Source organism: Oncorhynchus mykiss, unplaced genomic scaffold (assembly GCF_013265735.2).
Source record: "Oncorhynchus mykiss isolate Arlee unplaced genomic scaffold, USDA_OmykA_1.1 un_scaffold_777, whole genome shotgun sequence".
Lineage (NCBI taxonomy): Eukaryota > Metazoa > Chordata > Actinopteri > Salmoniformes > Salmonidae > Oncorhynchus > Oncorhynchus mykiss.
The window spans coordinates 1-17579 of NW_023494224.1; the positions used below are offsets into that span (position 1 = coordinate 1).

Sequence of the window (17579 nt, forward strand, 5' to 3'; positions counted from 1 at the left end):
TGACACCTTTGCACACTCTTTGGCATTCTCTCAACCAGCTTCACCTGAAATGCTTTTCCAACAGTCTATTGTTGGCTGCTTTTCCTACACTCTGGGGTCAAACTCATCCCAAACCATCTCAATTGGTTGAGGTCGGGTGATTGTGGAGGCCAGGCCATCTGATGCAGCACTCCATCACTCTCCTTGGTCAAATAGCTCTTACACAGCCTGGATGTGTGTTGGGTCATTGTCCTGTTGAAAAACAAATGATAGTCCCACTAAGCGCAAACCAGATGGGATGCCGTACCACTGCTGTGGTAGCCATGCTGGTTAAGTGTCCCTTGAATTCTAAATAAATCGGTGACCGTTGTCACCAGCAAAGCACTATCACACCACACCACCTCCATGCTCCACGGTGGGAAACCACACATATGGAGATCATCCGTTCACCTACTCTGCGTCTCAAAAAGACACGAAGGTTGGAACCAAAAACTCTCACATTTGTACTCTTCAGACCAAAGGACAGATTTCTGTCAGTCCTCATCTCCATTGCTCTTGTTCATTGGCCCAAGCAAGTCTCTTCTTATTGGTGTCCTTTTAGTGGTTTCTTTGCAGCAATTCGACCATGAAGGCCTGCTTCACGTGGTCTCCTCTGAACAGTTGATGTTGAGATGTGTCTGTTGGATAATAGAGCTTGATGGTTTTGCGACTGCACTTAAAGAAACTTTAAAGTTCTTGAAATTTTCCAGATTGACTGATCTTCATGTCTTAAAGTAATGGACTGTTTCTTTTTGCTTATTTGAGCTGTTCTTGCCATAATATGGACTTAGCCCTATTTGGTACAATACCATCTTTATAACACCCTACCTTGTCACAACACAACTGATTGGCTCAAATGCATTAAGAAGGAAAGAAATTACACAAATGAACTTTTAACAAGGCACACCTGTTAATTGAAATGCAGTCCAGGTGACTACCTCATGAAGCTGGTTGAGAGAATGCTAAAAGTGTGCAAAGCTGTCATCAAGGCAAAGGGTGGCTTCTTGAAGAATCTCAAATATTCTGGTACTGGTACTTCTAGTTCTGGAAGAATAATATCCTACCATGACATGACCAAACATTTTCCTCGGACTGCAAATAGACCAGACTTTGCTATAAATAGATGGTAGCATGAACCAGTAACGTGGTCTTGAGTCAGGTGCCTAATGACAAACAGGAGAGCCAAGGTTAGCATTCTAGAAGATTTGACGTTTTTACGTTGATGTATCACAGTGTATTTATTGTCCAACAGGACCACGACCTCGCGGCGTTACCCTCCTGACCACAAACACCCAGTGGCTTCTAGACCTGGTAGGGATTGTATTTTTTGTCAATGAGGGTTGATGTGGTATTATCCCTAATCGAGCCCTTATCCTAAATCTCTAATTCATTCTGCCCTTTTTATCCTCCACAGACACCATGGCCCCAAGTACATCCTCACCAAGCGATCTGGGCAGCTCGGTAAGTGTCTCAAATTGACTGAAAATGTCCACAGGTTATTTACTTCCTTATTACGTAACAATGTCAGGAGGGAAAAAGTGACATGGAACTAGAGAAGGAAAGTTTCAACGAAACACCGTGAGTCCTTACGTCTTATGGGCATCTCTCCCCCCTGTTCCTCCATCATGTGGGTGTGTTTGCACTAAACAGACCGCTCCACTAGAGTCACAGGCTGAGGCCCAGGCCTCCACAGAGAACCCAGAGGCAGTGAGTATTATGTTGGAGGCAGCAGTGGCAGGGATGTGGATGTGTGTGTGAGCATGCTTACCCCAGCCGTGATCAGTGCTGGAGTGGCAGTCAGCGGGGTAGTGGCTTCACAGGGTTGTCAGACTTAACATTGCTGGCTGGAGTCTGACATGCGTGGTTGCTTGTTTTAAGGAGCTTACAGACGGGCTGCGGTAAACTGAACATTTCTGCCTACTGTGTGTAGATGCCAGCGGTCTCGGTTGTTGTCAGCTCGACGGTTTGTGATTTTAAAACATTGGTTGGTTGGGCGAGATGGACCTCTGCTCAATGGTCAACCATGCATATTTGAAGCCTTGAGCGTAGAGCCAACGCCGCAGCTCACTGGAGTGAGTACCACGAACGGCGACAATTGCAAAACTGCTTGCCTTTTGCCGCCCTAGTCCCATTGAAGTCTGAAGACCTTTGCCGCTCCCCGTGGCCCGTCTGTAAGCTCCTTTTTATTTTTCCCTATATTACAAACACCCACCCTCCCTCTGAACCCCCACTGAATGAATTGGTGACACTGTTCTACAAAGCCATAACTTCAGCACAACTACATGATGGATATCTCAAATGTGTTATCATTTAAAGCTGTGTGTGTTTTTGAGGTTAATGCTTTGTGGAAAACGGTCCTGATTCTGAATCGGTGTGTAGCACTTGGTTGTGTGATTCTTGTGGGACTGTGTAACTTGACTTATTATTAGTGGGATATTGTTGTCTTTCTCACAGTGCATAATTGTTTGTTTTTGTTCTAACCTAACGAAACTGTTTGAATCAGATGAAAGGGACTCTCATTGTTGGTGCCAGCAGCAGGGCTACAAGTACAATGGACCTATTGCTATTCTTGTTTTAATATTTTTTGTTGTTGTTCCTCTAGAACACTCGACCTCAGGGTCCTGGCTCCCTGCTGGTCTCTCCAGTCAGGCCCCCCCCCGACTCAAGACCCGGCCCCCTCAGACCAGTCATCAGCCATCCCTCCGGACTCTGCTACCGTCCCATTCCCGGACGCCACCACATCCCTCCTCCCCCACCCTTCATGCCTCCCGTGTACCGACCAGACAACGGACACTCAGGCATGATGCCTCCTGGACCCCCACCGCCTAACGGACACCCGTTGATACCACCCGGACATCGGCGTCCAACTCCTGGTGCTTACAGTCCCCCTTCCCCACACAACCGGTACCTTCCTCCACCTTCTCACTATGAACCGGTGCCTCCCCCATTCGGTAGGTGGTGAATTCTGGCCCCCAGCTTTTATCTCAAGTTGAGTCTTTGTTATTCGCATCGCTAACCACAACTGAAATACTATTGTTATGTTGGTACTACAGTGTTATATTTAATTTGTTTGTTCATTTTTCCTTCTACCTAGGTGTTTCCGGCAGCACTCCTATGGCCCGACCCATGGGACCCCCACATACCTACGTGCACTATGGACCACTTGATCACTCCATCCTGCCCCCTGGGGTGGCCCCATACCCTCATGTCGGCCCCAGAGACTTCCCTGTGCAGCCACAGGTCCCACATGGCCATGACTCTTCAGTGGGCCCCCAGCCCGGCGCTGGCCCCCAGGGCCAGGGGCAAGACTATAGGTCCCAGCAGGCAACAGCTGCCCCCCAGGACTCAGACAGAAAATAAATATATATAATATACTTGCAAACAACAGAACTTTCTAAAAAGTTAGTTCCTATTAAAGCATCAGAAAATCAATGTCTTATGTTTCTTGTCTGAAATGTAATAGACTTGAAGAGGAGTAGTACTGAGGCTTGTTACTCTGCAAGAGGTCCTATTGTGCAATAACATTTCTATTGTGTGACTGAGCTTTTTTTTAAAGGTTATTATGTTGATTTTTGTATTCATTTCACAATGTTATCATGGTTTCCTGTGGAAATTATTATTAAAAATAAATGGACCCCAAGCTTTTGGGTTGCTTGATCAATCATTTCAGAAGTACCATATTATCTGAGCTCTTCCCAAAACTCTCTTCAGAATGAACTGAAAGGGAAGGTTGAAAGTCAGATGTAATTTACTGTTCTTATGATATTTTATTAATAAACTGGTAAAAGATACTGCAGTTTTCTATTGTTCATATGACGCATATGACAACTTTTGCGATCCATTTTAATTTGAAAGGAAATGTCTGACAATGCATTTTGTTTTGTATGGGTAGCTGCATTACATGTGAAAGGCCAGTAAATCACCCACTAACTGAACACCTGTCATATTACATTGGTTTCACATTTGTTTCTTTTTGTTATGTTACATCAGGAATGCATCACATTTTTTCTATTTATTATCAATAAAAATAAAATAAGCAATTATTTTTTTGCACGTGACTAAAGACTATTTGCATTAAATGTATATCATTGCATGCTTTGGTTAGAAATGTTTTACTCTCTGTAGGTCCCAGAACTTTTCTTTGTACCCACTGACTATTTACCTCTACCAAAACACTTGACTGATTATTGGCATATCTGGAATGTTATGATGTACACTGTTATCGAGGCTGTCAAATTATTGTGTAGCTGGGCACTGCTCTGCCTGTCACCATACTGTACACTGAAAGTGGTTCTGAGTGAATGACACAGGGAAAAGTAAGGGCATACAAGCGTTTGAGTCTTATGCTATAGTCCAGGGTTTCCCAAACTCAGTCCTTTTGCCCTAGCACTACACAGTTGATTCTATTAATCAACTCATCAAGCTTTGATTATTTGAATCACGACCGAGTTTGCGAAACCCTGCTCTAGTCTACAGAAACAGTGCAGGTAGAATGAACAGGGTTTGTCATCACGTTCTAGGTTTGTATTGACATTGTACATTTCTACAGTATATGACGCCATAAATGGAGCTACTGAAGGTTAATCATGATGACGTAAGTGGATTTTTTGTCGACACCCAACACTTGAATTTGCTGTCTTTGTATATGCTAACAATAACTGCTACAGTATATACCCATCTGTTTATTCCTGATTTAAGTGGATAATTCTGGTAATTACTATGGGCACTCCTGCAAAGCATTCGCTAGTCTTACACGGCAGTGGCTATGTTCGTGAGAATCAAATATGTGATTCATTATGACTAACTGATCTACGAATAATGAGTTGTTTATTTTATGATGCGAGGTCATTTGTTTATCAGTCAGCAGTCACCTGCAATGTCAAACAAGCCCAGTGAAAATTTGACATGTTTGGTTTCGCTCCTTTAGTAAGCGTAAAGAAGGACCACTATTCAAACAGCATTTTGTTTATTAAAAATGAAAGTAGTGTAAATTGTCAGTCCAATGATAAATGTTCATTTTCTCACAACCTGTTACCAAAAGCACAACACTGTATTGACAATCGTCAACCCTGTCGGACAGCACACACAATAATATGCACTGATTAGTGTCTCTTAATGCCGTGTTCAAAACAACTGGGAACTCAGAAATCTCCGACTTCAGTGTGTTCAAGACAACCGGGAACTCTGAAAAAAACAAGCTCTGACTGGGAGAAATCTTTTAAGTCATCCAACTCGGACTTCCAAGTTGGGAACTCTGGCACCTTTCTAGAGCTCTGACTTTCCGACCCGAAGATCACTGACGTCATGATTTGACCAATTTTTTTCAGAGTTCCCAGATGTCTTGAAAGCACCATAAGTGTATTCAGTTAGTGCCATTACAACAAAAAAATATCAAAATGTTAATAAAATGGAGACAATGTTTAAATAGTGGTTAGCCATTGTGGCCTTGATGGGAACAGCATTCAAAACAAAGGTAAAAGTCAACTTCAGTTACATGCAGCATCCTTTTCAACTCCCTTTATAACAGGATGACATAGCATCTCAGAATCCTTTTTGAATGCTAAAAAATGCATCCTTCCTCCCATCCTTGAAGTAATCACACATATAATGTGATAGGATAGATTAAAGCAAATATCCCAATATATTACTTTTACCTATTAAATAACGCTAGATCAGTGATAAGGATGTAAGTAAATGAACAGGGCAGTTATATGTTTTCACTGTGGCAGTGTCAAATGGGCACAATGAGATATTTTGAAATTTGCACCAGGATATGACATCATCAATACACCACTTGAGCACCAATGACCATGTTGATCCTCTTTCATCCCCAAAGGGAAAGGCAGAGGAAGAATAAAGACGAGGCTGGTTGTTTTTCTGCTGGTTGTTTGACATACAGTACCAATTGCTATCTCAACTCTTCTTTTCCATTGAGCGTCATGCAGAGAAGAGAGAAAAAAAGTGATCGCTAATTGGCACCAGAGGGGTCAAATGCGTTTGTAACCAAGTGGGAATTTACCATATACAACTGGGAAAAATATATTTGAAAGGCCCTCCAATTGGTAATTACTAGTGGGAAACTCATACATCATCCTGAGCTCCCACTTCTCCCACATGCTGACCTCACCTACTTAGGAAATGACCTGGATAACAGCATTTTTCTGCAATTAAATGCAACAAATCATTATTTATAAAAAGCAATCTATTAATATGTTTTTTTAACACTCATTTGTTTACCAGCATGATAGCTTTTAGTTTATGGTTTAGGTAGCTTGTTGGTCATTAGCCAAATTATCTTTTCAAAGCACGTGAATGCATCCAACTGGTATTTACGACTTCACAACTGCTAAATTCCCACCTCCCACTTGGTTACGAAGCAGCATTATACAGTAGTGCGTTGTCACCGCTGTAGTTAATATGTGTCATCCAGGGCCGTCCTATCACAGAGTTGAGGTTGTGGCATTTGGGCCAGCTGGGTTTAGTATTGCTGATGTGAGTGGAGGCGGGTTCTCCATGAATCAGCGGAAGTTCAGTTGAGGCCACACCTGCCTCAGAGCTTATTACCTCCTAGACTTAATACTGCAGCACACCCAACCTCCCTATTCCCGACCAACTACCACAGTGAACACATGCTTCAATTTCTGCCTCATCTTCTTTTAAAAACGACGGAGCAGCAGCCTGCAGAGCAACTCAAAAACGTAGCCATAGCTTGAGTGCTCCCTGGTGGACAATCACAGAATTTAACGCATCATACATTGCAGTGCAATGAGAGGCCTGCCTTCTGAAGGTGGAGAATGGTCATCGCGGCTGCAACTACTGTATGCAGATAACCAAGAACAGTCTAGACAAGAAAATAATGAAGTTGGAACACCTGTCATGGAAGGGGAGAGTGTCTGACCTGATGACTGTATGAGGTGGTCATGCCTGCCGATCTTGGCAATGGTAGAAGCTCTTCACACATTTTCTAAATGTTTGTTCTCGCCACTGTGCCTGGTGGCATTCCAGGAGCTTCCTCAAGGTCAGTCTTGGCTTTGCTGTCCCCTTTCTCTCCGGAGCCTTCTTATATTTTTTAGCGGTTTAGGATTCCTCTTAGCCTTTCGAGCATCAGAAGTCACTCCTTTTCGGGCTGCCTTACCAACACCGCAGTACATGGAGGCATCTGGCAAAAGAGACAACAATGGGTTGGACTACATAAGATGTCATACTGCCACTTTTCCACTATCAGAACCAGGAAAAACTAGACCTAAGGATAGCCAAGCATGGTGGTTCAAGGAAGTAAACGTGTATTCTTAAACTAATTGGATATTTTTCCGCATAGTGCCAATGCTGCAAATACTGATAATAAGTGGGGACATCTTAATTTCACACAACTGAAAGAAAGTAATACTCAAGAAAATAAAAGGTGTTACCGTGTAGCTTTACTTACAGTGAGGACAAAAGGCTCCAACAACAAAGCTCTTCACTTCCAGTAGCTCTCTATTCTCTGCCGAATCTTTCCTGGCCTGGAATGTTGAGAAGTGTATTGCTAGCCACCAGTCCTTTCTGTACCCCATCTCCTCTGCAAAAATCTTCAGCCATTGTTTTCTAAAGGAAAATATAAATCCGTGGAATTGGCACAAATGAAGCATGACATAAGGACTTGCCAATTTGCCATGAGAAGAGACAAGCAATGTATGCCGAATTTAATTTATTCAAAGGGAGTGCATTTTCAATGTCCTCCTTTTGAGAGAGAGTAGTGTGGATTCATGCAGCCATCCTTACTTCATCCTCAGTCTCTTGATGATGTTCATCAAATGGTTCCAGACATCCAAGTTGCTCCTCCAACTGGAGTAGTCCAGGAGATCCAGAACCACACCTAGAGCCTTCTGAAGATCACCCTCATTCTCTGGGGAAAAAAAACTCATCCTTTACTATGAACACCTTCATAGGACCAACATCAATGTGAAGAACACATCCACCAAACACATTCATCTGAATGCGTAAAAAAGCCCGAGGACAGAAACACGCACAAAAACATTGAAAAATGACTAAAACATCAAGATAGACTTTAAAATTACTAGTTTCCCCTCATTTTACACCCCATTGTCCCTTTAAGACACTCAAAATCAATATATTGTTATTATTATTCTATATTCACATACCCGACTCTACCAGAAGAGAACAGTATTCTGGCATCAACTCATGACTTGGGACCAATGTATGCAGGATCTAAGGCAAATGTCATCAAAAACATGGACTCATTAAACAGTACAGTACCAGTAGGCTATTGAGGGGCAGAGTACAGGACTAACTGTAGCCTAGAGATTTCACCTTACTGTGATTGTTTTAAAATGAAATGGTCAAAAAGAAACAAATTGCTTCTTAGCAAAGAACCATTTCTAAAGCAAGAATTTTGCTAGTACTGTCTGGGAGAGGTCTTTGTGGGGAGGGGAAATCCGAAAACTAGCTGTTATTGGCAGAGACGTTTGGAACTCTTTCTTATTGGTCTATTAACAAATTGACCACCTGGTGATGTCACCAGGCAGACCAAAACTCCACCCCACCAAAAACAGGCGGACATTTCAGGCGTCTCTTCAACCAACTCATACACCAAAAGGACATTATACATTTTCACAGTATTATTCAAACCTGTGGAAATGTATATAAAACACAGGAAAATATTTTACTGCACTGGGCCTTTAATAATGATAATAGTGCCCAACATTTCAGCTAGATTCCCATGTTAAGAACAACAATGGCCTCAGTACTACCTTCAGCACTTTGAGAAGTTTCTTCAGTGGGTGGTTCTGTTTCTTCATGTACCGGTATAGGTAGACATGGGCATTGGGGTTGGGTGGGAAACTGTCGTCATAGGCATAGTCATTTAGAACCTTCACAGCTCCCTCGTGATCGTTGTAGAATTCCAGCATCTGCCATTGGCACGCGCAAGTCAAAACATTAGATCATCATAGGTAGTCTGATAAGGGAAAGTAGTTCAATGATGGAAAAGTAAAACAATGATGGAAAAAGGGGATGCCAGGGGCCATGTTAAGTAGGGCAAATTGTAGTAAATCGTTTTGAAACGGAAAAATGAAAACAAGTATTTTTACTGGACAAATTCAGGTAGTATGTTACCGTTTGGTTTGGAAATTGTTCTTGTTTCATGCCTACTGAACACGAAGCAGTACTTACATCAATGTAACTCAGAACAAAAGGATCCCAGACGCCAGGAAGCTTCATGATCTCCTTCAGGTTCACAGAAGATTGTCGGAAGTAGCTATGCATTTCTTGGTTGACAGCTGCATCATACTCATCTAAAATATGTTAAAGTCCATGTTAAGCCAAAGCACAACCACAGGTTATGGTTACATTTTATTTGGCCATGCTTTTTGAAATGTATTGGAATTGTCCCTAAAGACGCGGTTACATTATCTGGCCAGTAGATGGTAACCTAAGGATTTCCACTATCCCAATGTCATTGAAACCAATGAAAAATGGATACTTGGGGGTTGCCAGGTGTCCTCTTACCTGTGCTGGATGCAGTGGCTTTCTTGTCACACCAGATTAAGTAATCCAGGAAGCCACTATAGGCCCGGATCAAATCAAATCAAATTTTATTTGTCACATACACATGGTTAGCAGATGTTAATGCGAGTGTAGCGAAATGCTTGTGCTTCTAGTTCCGACAATGCAGTAATAACCAACAAGTAATCTAACTAACAATTCCAAAACTACTGTCTTATACACAGTGTAAGGGGATAAAGAATATGTACATAAGGATATATGAATGAGTGATGGTACAGAGCAGCATAGGCAAGATACAGTAGATGGTATCGAGTACAGTATATACATATGAGATGAGTATGTAAACAAAGTGGCATAGTTAAAGTGGCTAGTGATACATGTATTACATGAGGATACAGTCGATGATATAGAGTACAGTATATACGTATGCATATGAGATGAATAATGTAGGGTAAGTAACATTATATAAGGTAGCATTGTTTAAAGTGGCTAGTGATATACAGTATTTACATCATTTCCCATCAATTCCCATTATTAAAGTGGCTGGAGTTGAGTCAGTGTCAGTGTGTTGGCAGCAGCCACTCAATGTTAGTGGTGGCTGTTTAACAGTCTGATGGCCTTGAGATAGAAGCTGTTTTTCAGTCTCTTGGTCCCAGCTTTGATGCACCTGTACTGACCTCGCCTTCTGGATGATAGCGGGGTGAACAGGCAGTGGCTCGGGTGGTTGATGTCCTTGATGATCTTTATGGCCTTCCTGTAACATCGGGTGGTGTAGGTGTCCTGGAGGGCAGGTAGTTTGCCCCCGGTGATGCGTTGTGCAGACCTCACTACCCTCTGGAGAGCCTTACGGTTGAGGGCGGAGCAGTTGCCGTACCAGGCGGTGATACAGCCCGCCAGGATGCTCTCGATTGTGCATCTGTAGAAGTTTGTGAGTGCTTTTGGTGACAAGCCAAATTTCTTCAGCCTCCTGAGGTTGAAGAGGCCTGCTGCGCCTTCTTCGCGATGCTGTCTGTGTGGGTGGACCAATTCAGTTTGTCTGTGATGTGTATGCCGAGGAACTTAAAACTTGCTACCCTCTCCACTACTGTTCCATCGATGTGGATAGGGGGGTGTTCCCTCTGCTGTTTCCTGAAGTCCACAATCATCTCCTTAGTTTTGTTGACGTTGAGTGTGAGGTTATTTTCCTGACACCACACTCCGAGGGCCCTCACCTCCTCCCTGTAGGCTGTCTCGTCGTTGTTGGTAATCAAGCCTACCACTGTTGTGTCGTCCGCAAACTTGATGATTGAGTTGGAGGCGTGCGTGGCCACGCAGTCGTGGGTGAACAGGGAGTACAGGAGAGGGCTCAGAACGCACCCTTGTGGGGCCCCAGTGTTGAGGATCAGCGGGGAGGAGATGATGTTGCCTACCCTCACCACCTGGGGGCGGCCCGTCAGGAAGTCCAGTACCCAGTTGCACAGGGCGGGGTCAAGACCCAGGGTCTCGAGCTTGATGACGAGCTTGGAGGGTACTATGGTGTTGAATGCCGAGCTGTAGTCAATGAACAGCATTCTCACATAGGTATTCCTCTTGTCCAGATGGGTTAGGGCAGTGTGCAGTGTGGTTGAGATTGCATCGTCTGTGGACCTATTTGGGCGGTAAGCAAATTGGAGTGGGTCTAGGGTGTCAGGTAGGGTGGAGGTGATATGGTCCTTGACTAGTCTCTCAAAGCACTTCATGATGACGGAAGTGAGTGCTACGGGGCGGTAGTCGTTTAGCTCAGTTACCTTATCTTTCTTGGGAACAGGAACAATGGTGGCCCTCTTGAAGCATGTGGGAACAGCAGACTGGTATAGGGATTGATTGAATATGTTCGTAAACACACCGGCCAGCTGGTCTGCGCATGCTCTGAGGGCGCGGCTGGGGATGCCGTCTGGGCCTGCAGCCTTGCGAGGGTTAACACGTTTAAATGTCTTACTCACCTCGGCTGCAGTGAAGGAGAGGCCGCATGTTTTCGTTGCCTAATCCTCTGGGACTGACCGGCTGACTGCTTGCCATACCTCCAGCTCTCAGCGATGGACAGCTGAATCTTGGCATCCTCAAACTGCCCATTGACCAGGAGATGGAACGAGTGCTCCAGACAGACCTTCAGGTCAAATCAAATCAAATCAAATCAAATTTTATTTGTCACATACACATGGTTAGCAGATGTTAATGCGAGTGTAGCGAAATGCTTGTGCTTCTAGTTCCGACAATGCAGTAATAACAAGTAATCTAACTAACAATTCCAAAACTACTGTCTTGTACACAGTGTAAGGGGATAAAGAATATGTACATAAGGATATATGAATGAGTGATGGTACAGAGCAGCATAGGCAAGATACAGTAGATGGTATCGGGTACAGTATGTACAAATGAGATGAGTATGTAAACAAAGTGGCATAGTATAGTATAAAGTGGCTAGTGATACATGTATTACATAAGGATACCGTCGATGATATAGAGTACAGTATATACGTATGCATATGAGATGAATAATGTAGGGTAAGTAACATTTATATAAGGTAGCATTGTTTAAAGTGGCTAGTGATATATTTACATCATTTCCCATCAATTCCCATTATTAAAGTGGCTGGAGTTGAGTCAGTGTCAGTGTGTTGGCAGCAGCCACTCAGTGTTAGTGGTGGCTGTTTAACAGTCTGATGGCCTTGAGATAGAAGCTGTTTTTCAGTCTCTCGGTCCCAGCTTTGATGCACCTGTACTGACCTCGCCTTCTGGATGATAGCGGGGTGAACAGGCAGTGGCTCGGGTGGTTGATGTCCTTGATGATCTTTATGGCCTTCCTGTGACATCGGGTGGTGTAGGTGTCCTGGAGGGCAGGTAGTTTGCCCCCGGTGATGCGTTGTGCAGACCTCACTACCCTCTGGAGAGCCTTACGGTTGAGGGCGGTGCAGTTGCCATACCAGGCGGTGATACAGCCCGCCAGGATGCTCTCGATTGTGCATCTGTAGAAGTTTGTGAGTGCTTTTGGTGACAAGCCGAATTTCTTCAGCCTCCTGAGGTTGAAGAGGCGCTGCTGCGCCTTCTTCACGATACTGTCTGTGTGAGTGGACCAATTCAGTTTGTCTGTGATGTGTATGCCGAGGAACTTAAAACTTGCTACCCTCTCCACTACTGTTCCATCGATGTGGATAGGGGGGTGTTCCCTCTGCTGTTTCCTGAAGTCCACAATCATCTCCTTAGTTTTGTTGACGTTGAGTGTGAGGTTGTTTTCCTGACACCACACTTCGAGGGCCCTCACCTCCTCCCTGTAGGCCGTCTCATCGTTGTTGGTAATCAAGCCTACCACTGTTGTGTCGTCCGCAAACTTGATGATTGAGTTGGAGGCGTGCGTGGCCACGCAGTCGTGGGTGAACAGGGAGTACAGGAGAGGGCTCAGAACGCACCCTTGTGGGGCCCCAGTGTTGAGGATCAGCGGGGAGGAGATGTTGTTGCCTACCCTCACCACCTGGGGGCGGCCCGTCAGGAAGTCCAGTACCCAGTTGCACAGGGCGGGGTCGAGACCCAGGGTCTCGAGCTTGATGACGAGCTTGGAGGGTACTATGGTGTTGAATGCCGAGCTGTAGTCGATGAACAGCATTCTCACATAGGTATTCCTCTTGTCCAGATGGGTTAGGGCAGTGTGCAGTGTGGTTGAGATTGCATCGTCTGTGGACCTATTTGGGCGGTAAGCAAATTGGAGTGGGTCTAGGGTGTCAGGTAGGGTGGAGGTGATATGGTCCTTGACTAGTCTCTCAAAGCACTTCATGATGACGGATGTGAGTGCTACGGGGCGGTAGTCATTTAGCTCAGTTACCTTAGCTTTCTTGGGAACAGGAACAATGGTGGCCCTCTTGAAGCATGTGGGAACAGCAGACTGGTATAGGGATTGATTGAATATGTCCGTAAACACACCGGCCAGCTGGTCTGCGCATGCTCTGAGGGCGCGGCTGGGGATGCCATCTGGGCCTGCAGCCTTGCGAGGGTTAACACGTTTAAATGTCTTACTCACCTCGGCTGCAGTGAAGGAGAGACCGCATGTTTTCGTTGCAGGCCGTGTCAGTGGCACTGTATTGTCCTCAAAGCGGGCAAAAAAGTTATTTAGTCTGCCTGGGAGCAAGACATCCTGGTCCGTGACTGGGCTGGATTTCTTCCTGTAGTCCGTGATTGACTGTAGACCCTGCCACATGCCTCTTGTGTCTGAGCCGTTGAATTGAGATTCTACTTTGTCTCTGTACTGGCGCTTAGCTTGTTTGATAGCCTTGCGGAGGGAATAGCTGCACTGTTTGTATTCGGTCATGTTACCAGACACCTTGCCCTGATTAAAAGCAGTGGTTCGCGCTTTCAGTTTCACACGAATGCTGCCATCAATCCACGGTTTCTGGTTAGGGAATGTTTTAATCGTTGCTATGGGAACGACATCTTCAACGCACGTTCTAATGAACTCGCACACCGAATCAGCGTATTTGTCAATGTTGTTATCTGACGCAATACGAAACATCTCCCAGTCCACGTGATGGAAGCAGTCTTGGAGTGTGGAGTCAGCTTGGTCGGACCAGCGTTGGACAGACCTCAGCGTGGGAGCCTCTTGTTTTAGTTTCTGTCTGTAGGCAGGGATCAACAAAATGGAGTCGTGGTCAGCTTTTCCGAAAGGGGGGCGGGGCAGGGCCTTATATGCGTCGCGGAAGTTAGAGTAACAATGGTCCAAGGTCTTTCCTCCCCTGGTTGCGCAATCGATATGCTGATAAAATTTGGGGAGTCTTGTTTTCAGATTAGCCTTGTTAAAATCCCCAGCTACAATGAATGCAGCCTCCGGATAAATTGTTTCCAGTTTGCAGAGAGTTAAATAAAGTTCGTTCAGAGCCATCGATGTGTCTGCTTGGGGGGGGATATATACGGCTGTGATTATAATCGAAGAGAATTCTCTTGGTAGATAATGCGGTCTACATTTGATTGTGAGGAATTCTAAATCAGGTGAACAGAAGGATTTGAGTTCCTGTATGTTTCTTTCATCGCACCATGTCACGTTGGCCATGAGGCATACGCCCCCGCCCCTCTTCTTACCAGAAAGATGTTTGTTTCTGTCTGCGCGATGTGTGGAGAAACCCGTTGGCTGCACCGCTTCGGATAGCGTCTCTCCAGTGAGCCATGTTTCAGTGAAGCAAAGGACGTTACAGTCTCTGATGTCCCTCTGGAATGCTACCCTTGCTCGGATTTCATCAACCTTGTTGTCAAGAGACTGGACATTGGCAAGAAGAATGCTAGGGAGTGGTGCGCGCTGTGCCCGTCTCCGGAGTCTGACCAGAAGACCGCCTCGTTTCCCTCTCTTTCGGAGTCGTTTTTTTGGGTCGCTGCATAGGATCCACTCCGTTGTCCTGTTTGTAAGGCAGAACACAGGATCCGCGTCGCGAAAAACATATTCTTGGTCGTACTGATGGTGAGTTGATGCTGATCTTATATTCAGTAGTTCTTCTCGACTGTATGTAATGAAACCTAAGATGACCTGGGGTACTAATGTAAGAAATAACACGTAAAAAAACAAAAAACTGCATAGTTTCCGACAAAGCAATTCTTAAATGCACATTGGCATACACTTCCATTGCAAACACATTGTTTACACATTCCATCTATTTGTTTGTTTTTGAAGGTGTCATAATTGCTTCATAACAAAAGTATGGACATGTTGACTGTCCTACATTAACTTATTTTTTCACCTATTGACTTAGGGTCCTTTAGTTGGGCTGATAGTGTAGAGATCAAGAGGTCAATTATGGAACCTACCTTCAGGTAATGCTTTACTCCTGAGTGTTTCACTCGCTCATAGAAACTGTTGTAGTCTTCCAGCGTCGAGTCGGGATGGTGGTGTAGTATCTCTGTGCCTATCCTCCAAATGATCTGAAAGACAAAGTTTGAAGAAATCAAACTTAGCATTTATACAGTACCTCTCAGCTACCCTTTGTGAGAGTTTCAGTCGGTGCAACGATTGACCTACCTCAGCGTAGAGTTGTGGCATGTTTGCGGTGGTATCCTCCAGTGTCTGTGAGTAACTGGCCATGTACTCTGCGGCATCCTGCCATCTATGGTGCAGCAAGACCTCCCTGATGTGCTGGAGGCAGTTCCTTGTGGTCTTGTGAAAGCCAGTCTCACGGGGTGTCTCTAATGAAACAACAGACATTGCCACTGGTTAATAAGAGCATCTTATGTATAGATGAAAATGATAAAAATTGGGCATTAACATACACTACATGACCAAAGGTATGTGGACAGCTGCTCGTCCAACATCTCATTCCAAAATCACAGGCATTAATATGGAGCTGTAACCCCCCTTTGCTAAACATAACAGCCTCCACTCTTCAGGGAAGGCTTTCCACTTAATGTTGGAACATTGCTGCGGGGACTTGCTTCCATTCAGCCACAAGAGCATTCGTGAGGTCGGGCACTGATGTTTAAAATGAGTGTTAAAAATGAGTTTAGCCTAATTTTTGTTAATCAGATTGAGGAATAGGTTGAATTGACCAATCCGTTGGGTCGTCACCCATATGTAATGAAATAGGAGATGAGGCTGACCGCACAAATTTAAGTCAGTGCAACAGTCAGACTGAACTATTTGATACAAAAACACCAAACACAGAGGGGGGAGGAGAAATGCAGTGAAAGGTAAATATGGTGAGGAACGGGTCACACAGCACAAGAAACCCCAAACATAATTTTAACTAATAAAGGCAATACTTGAGATATTGAGAATAGGCAGAAAGGGCTCCCGAGTGGCGCAGCAGTCTAAGGCACTGCATCTCAGTACTAGCTGCAACACTAATCAAATCAAATGTATTGGTCACATACAAGTGTTCAGCAGATGTTATTGTGGGTGTAGTGAAATGCTTGTGCTTCTAGCTCCGACAGTGCGGTAATATCTAACAAATCATATCTAACAGTTTCACAACATATACACAAAATATATGTAAATCTAAGTAAGGAATATATATATATATACACACACACACACACACACACACACACACACACACACACACACACACACACACACACACACATACTACCGTTCAAAAGTTTGGGGTCACTTAGAAATGTCCTTGTTTTTGAAAAAAGGCTTTTTTCTAACCATTAAAATAACATCAAATTGATCAGAAATAGGGTGTAGACATTGTTAATGTTGTAAATGACTATTGTAGCTGGAAATGGCAGATTTTGAATGGAATATCTACATAGGCGTACAGAGGCCCATTATCAGCAACCAAACCCTTCTGCATTTATGTTAACACAGCTGAAAACTGTTATTCTGATTAAGAAAGCAACAGAACTGGTCTTCTTTAGACTAGTTGAGTATTTTTGAGCATCAGCAATTACAGGCTCAAAATGGCCAGAAACAAAGGCTTTCTTCTGAGACTCGTCAGTTCTTGTTCTAAGAAATGAAGGCTATTCCATGCAAGAAAATTGTCAAGAAACTGAAGATTTCGTACAACACAGTGTACTACTCCCTTCACAGAACAGACCAAACTGCCTCTAACCAGAATAGAAAGAGGAGTGGGAGGCTGCAGTGCACAATTGAGCAAGAGGACAAGTACATTAGTGTCTAGTTAGAGAAACAGACGCCTCACAAGTCCTCACCTGGCAGCTTCATTAAATAGTATCCGCAAAACACCAGTCTCAACGACAACAGTGATGAGGCGACTCAGGGATGCCTCCTCTACTCCCTGTTCACTCATGACTGCATGACTCCAACACCATCATTAAGTTTGCAGATGACACAACAGTGGTAGGTCTGATCACCGACAACAACGAGACAGCCTATATAGGGAGGAGGTCAGAGACCTGGCCGTGTGGTTTCAGGACAACAACCTCTCCCTCAATGTGATCAAGACAAAGGAGATTGTGGACTACAGGAAAAAGAGGATTGAGCACGCCCCAATTAACATCTACTGGGCTGTAGTGGTGGAGCAGGTTGAGAGCTTCAAGTTCCTTGGTGTCCACATCACCAACCAACTAACATGGTCCAAGCACACCAAGACAGTTATGAAGAG

General features: G+C 44.3%; 2 protein-coding genes across 2 annotated transcripts; one reads left to right on the plus strand and one right to left on the minus strand.

The window, feature by feature from the left end:
* Positions 1–1270: 1270 nt before the first annotated feature.
* Positions 1271–3663, plus strand: LOC118962502 (extensin-like; the record flags this gene model as incomplete). The annotated part of the gene is made up of 5 exons (XM_036974631.1): positions 1271–1329; positions 1433–1479; positions 1669–1725; positions 2621–2969; positions 3113–3663. Coding segments are annotated over 5 exons (778 nt in total), but the record flags the coding sequence as incomplete, so codon positions are not given.
* A 1304-nt stretch (positions 3664–4967) lies between these two features.
* On the minus strand, positions 4968–15730 carry LOC110522041 (TATA box-binding protein-associated factor RNA polymerase I subunit A-like). Its single transcript, XM_036974633.1, is given in 10 exon segments — positions 4968–7177; positions 7445–7602; positions 7780–7903; positions 8160–8226; positions 8769–8927; positions 9190–9311; positions 9526–9609; positions 11533–11647; positions 15322–15435; positions 15533–15730. Coding segments are annotated over 10 exon segments (1266 nt in total). The 5' UTR covers positions 15716–15730; the 3' UTR covers positions 4968–7037.
* Positions 15731–17579: the final 1849 nt, after the last annotated feature.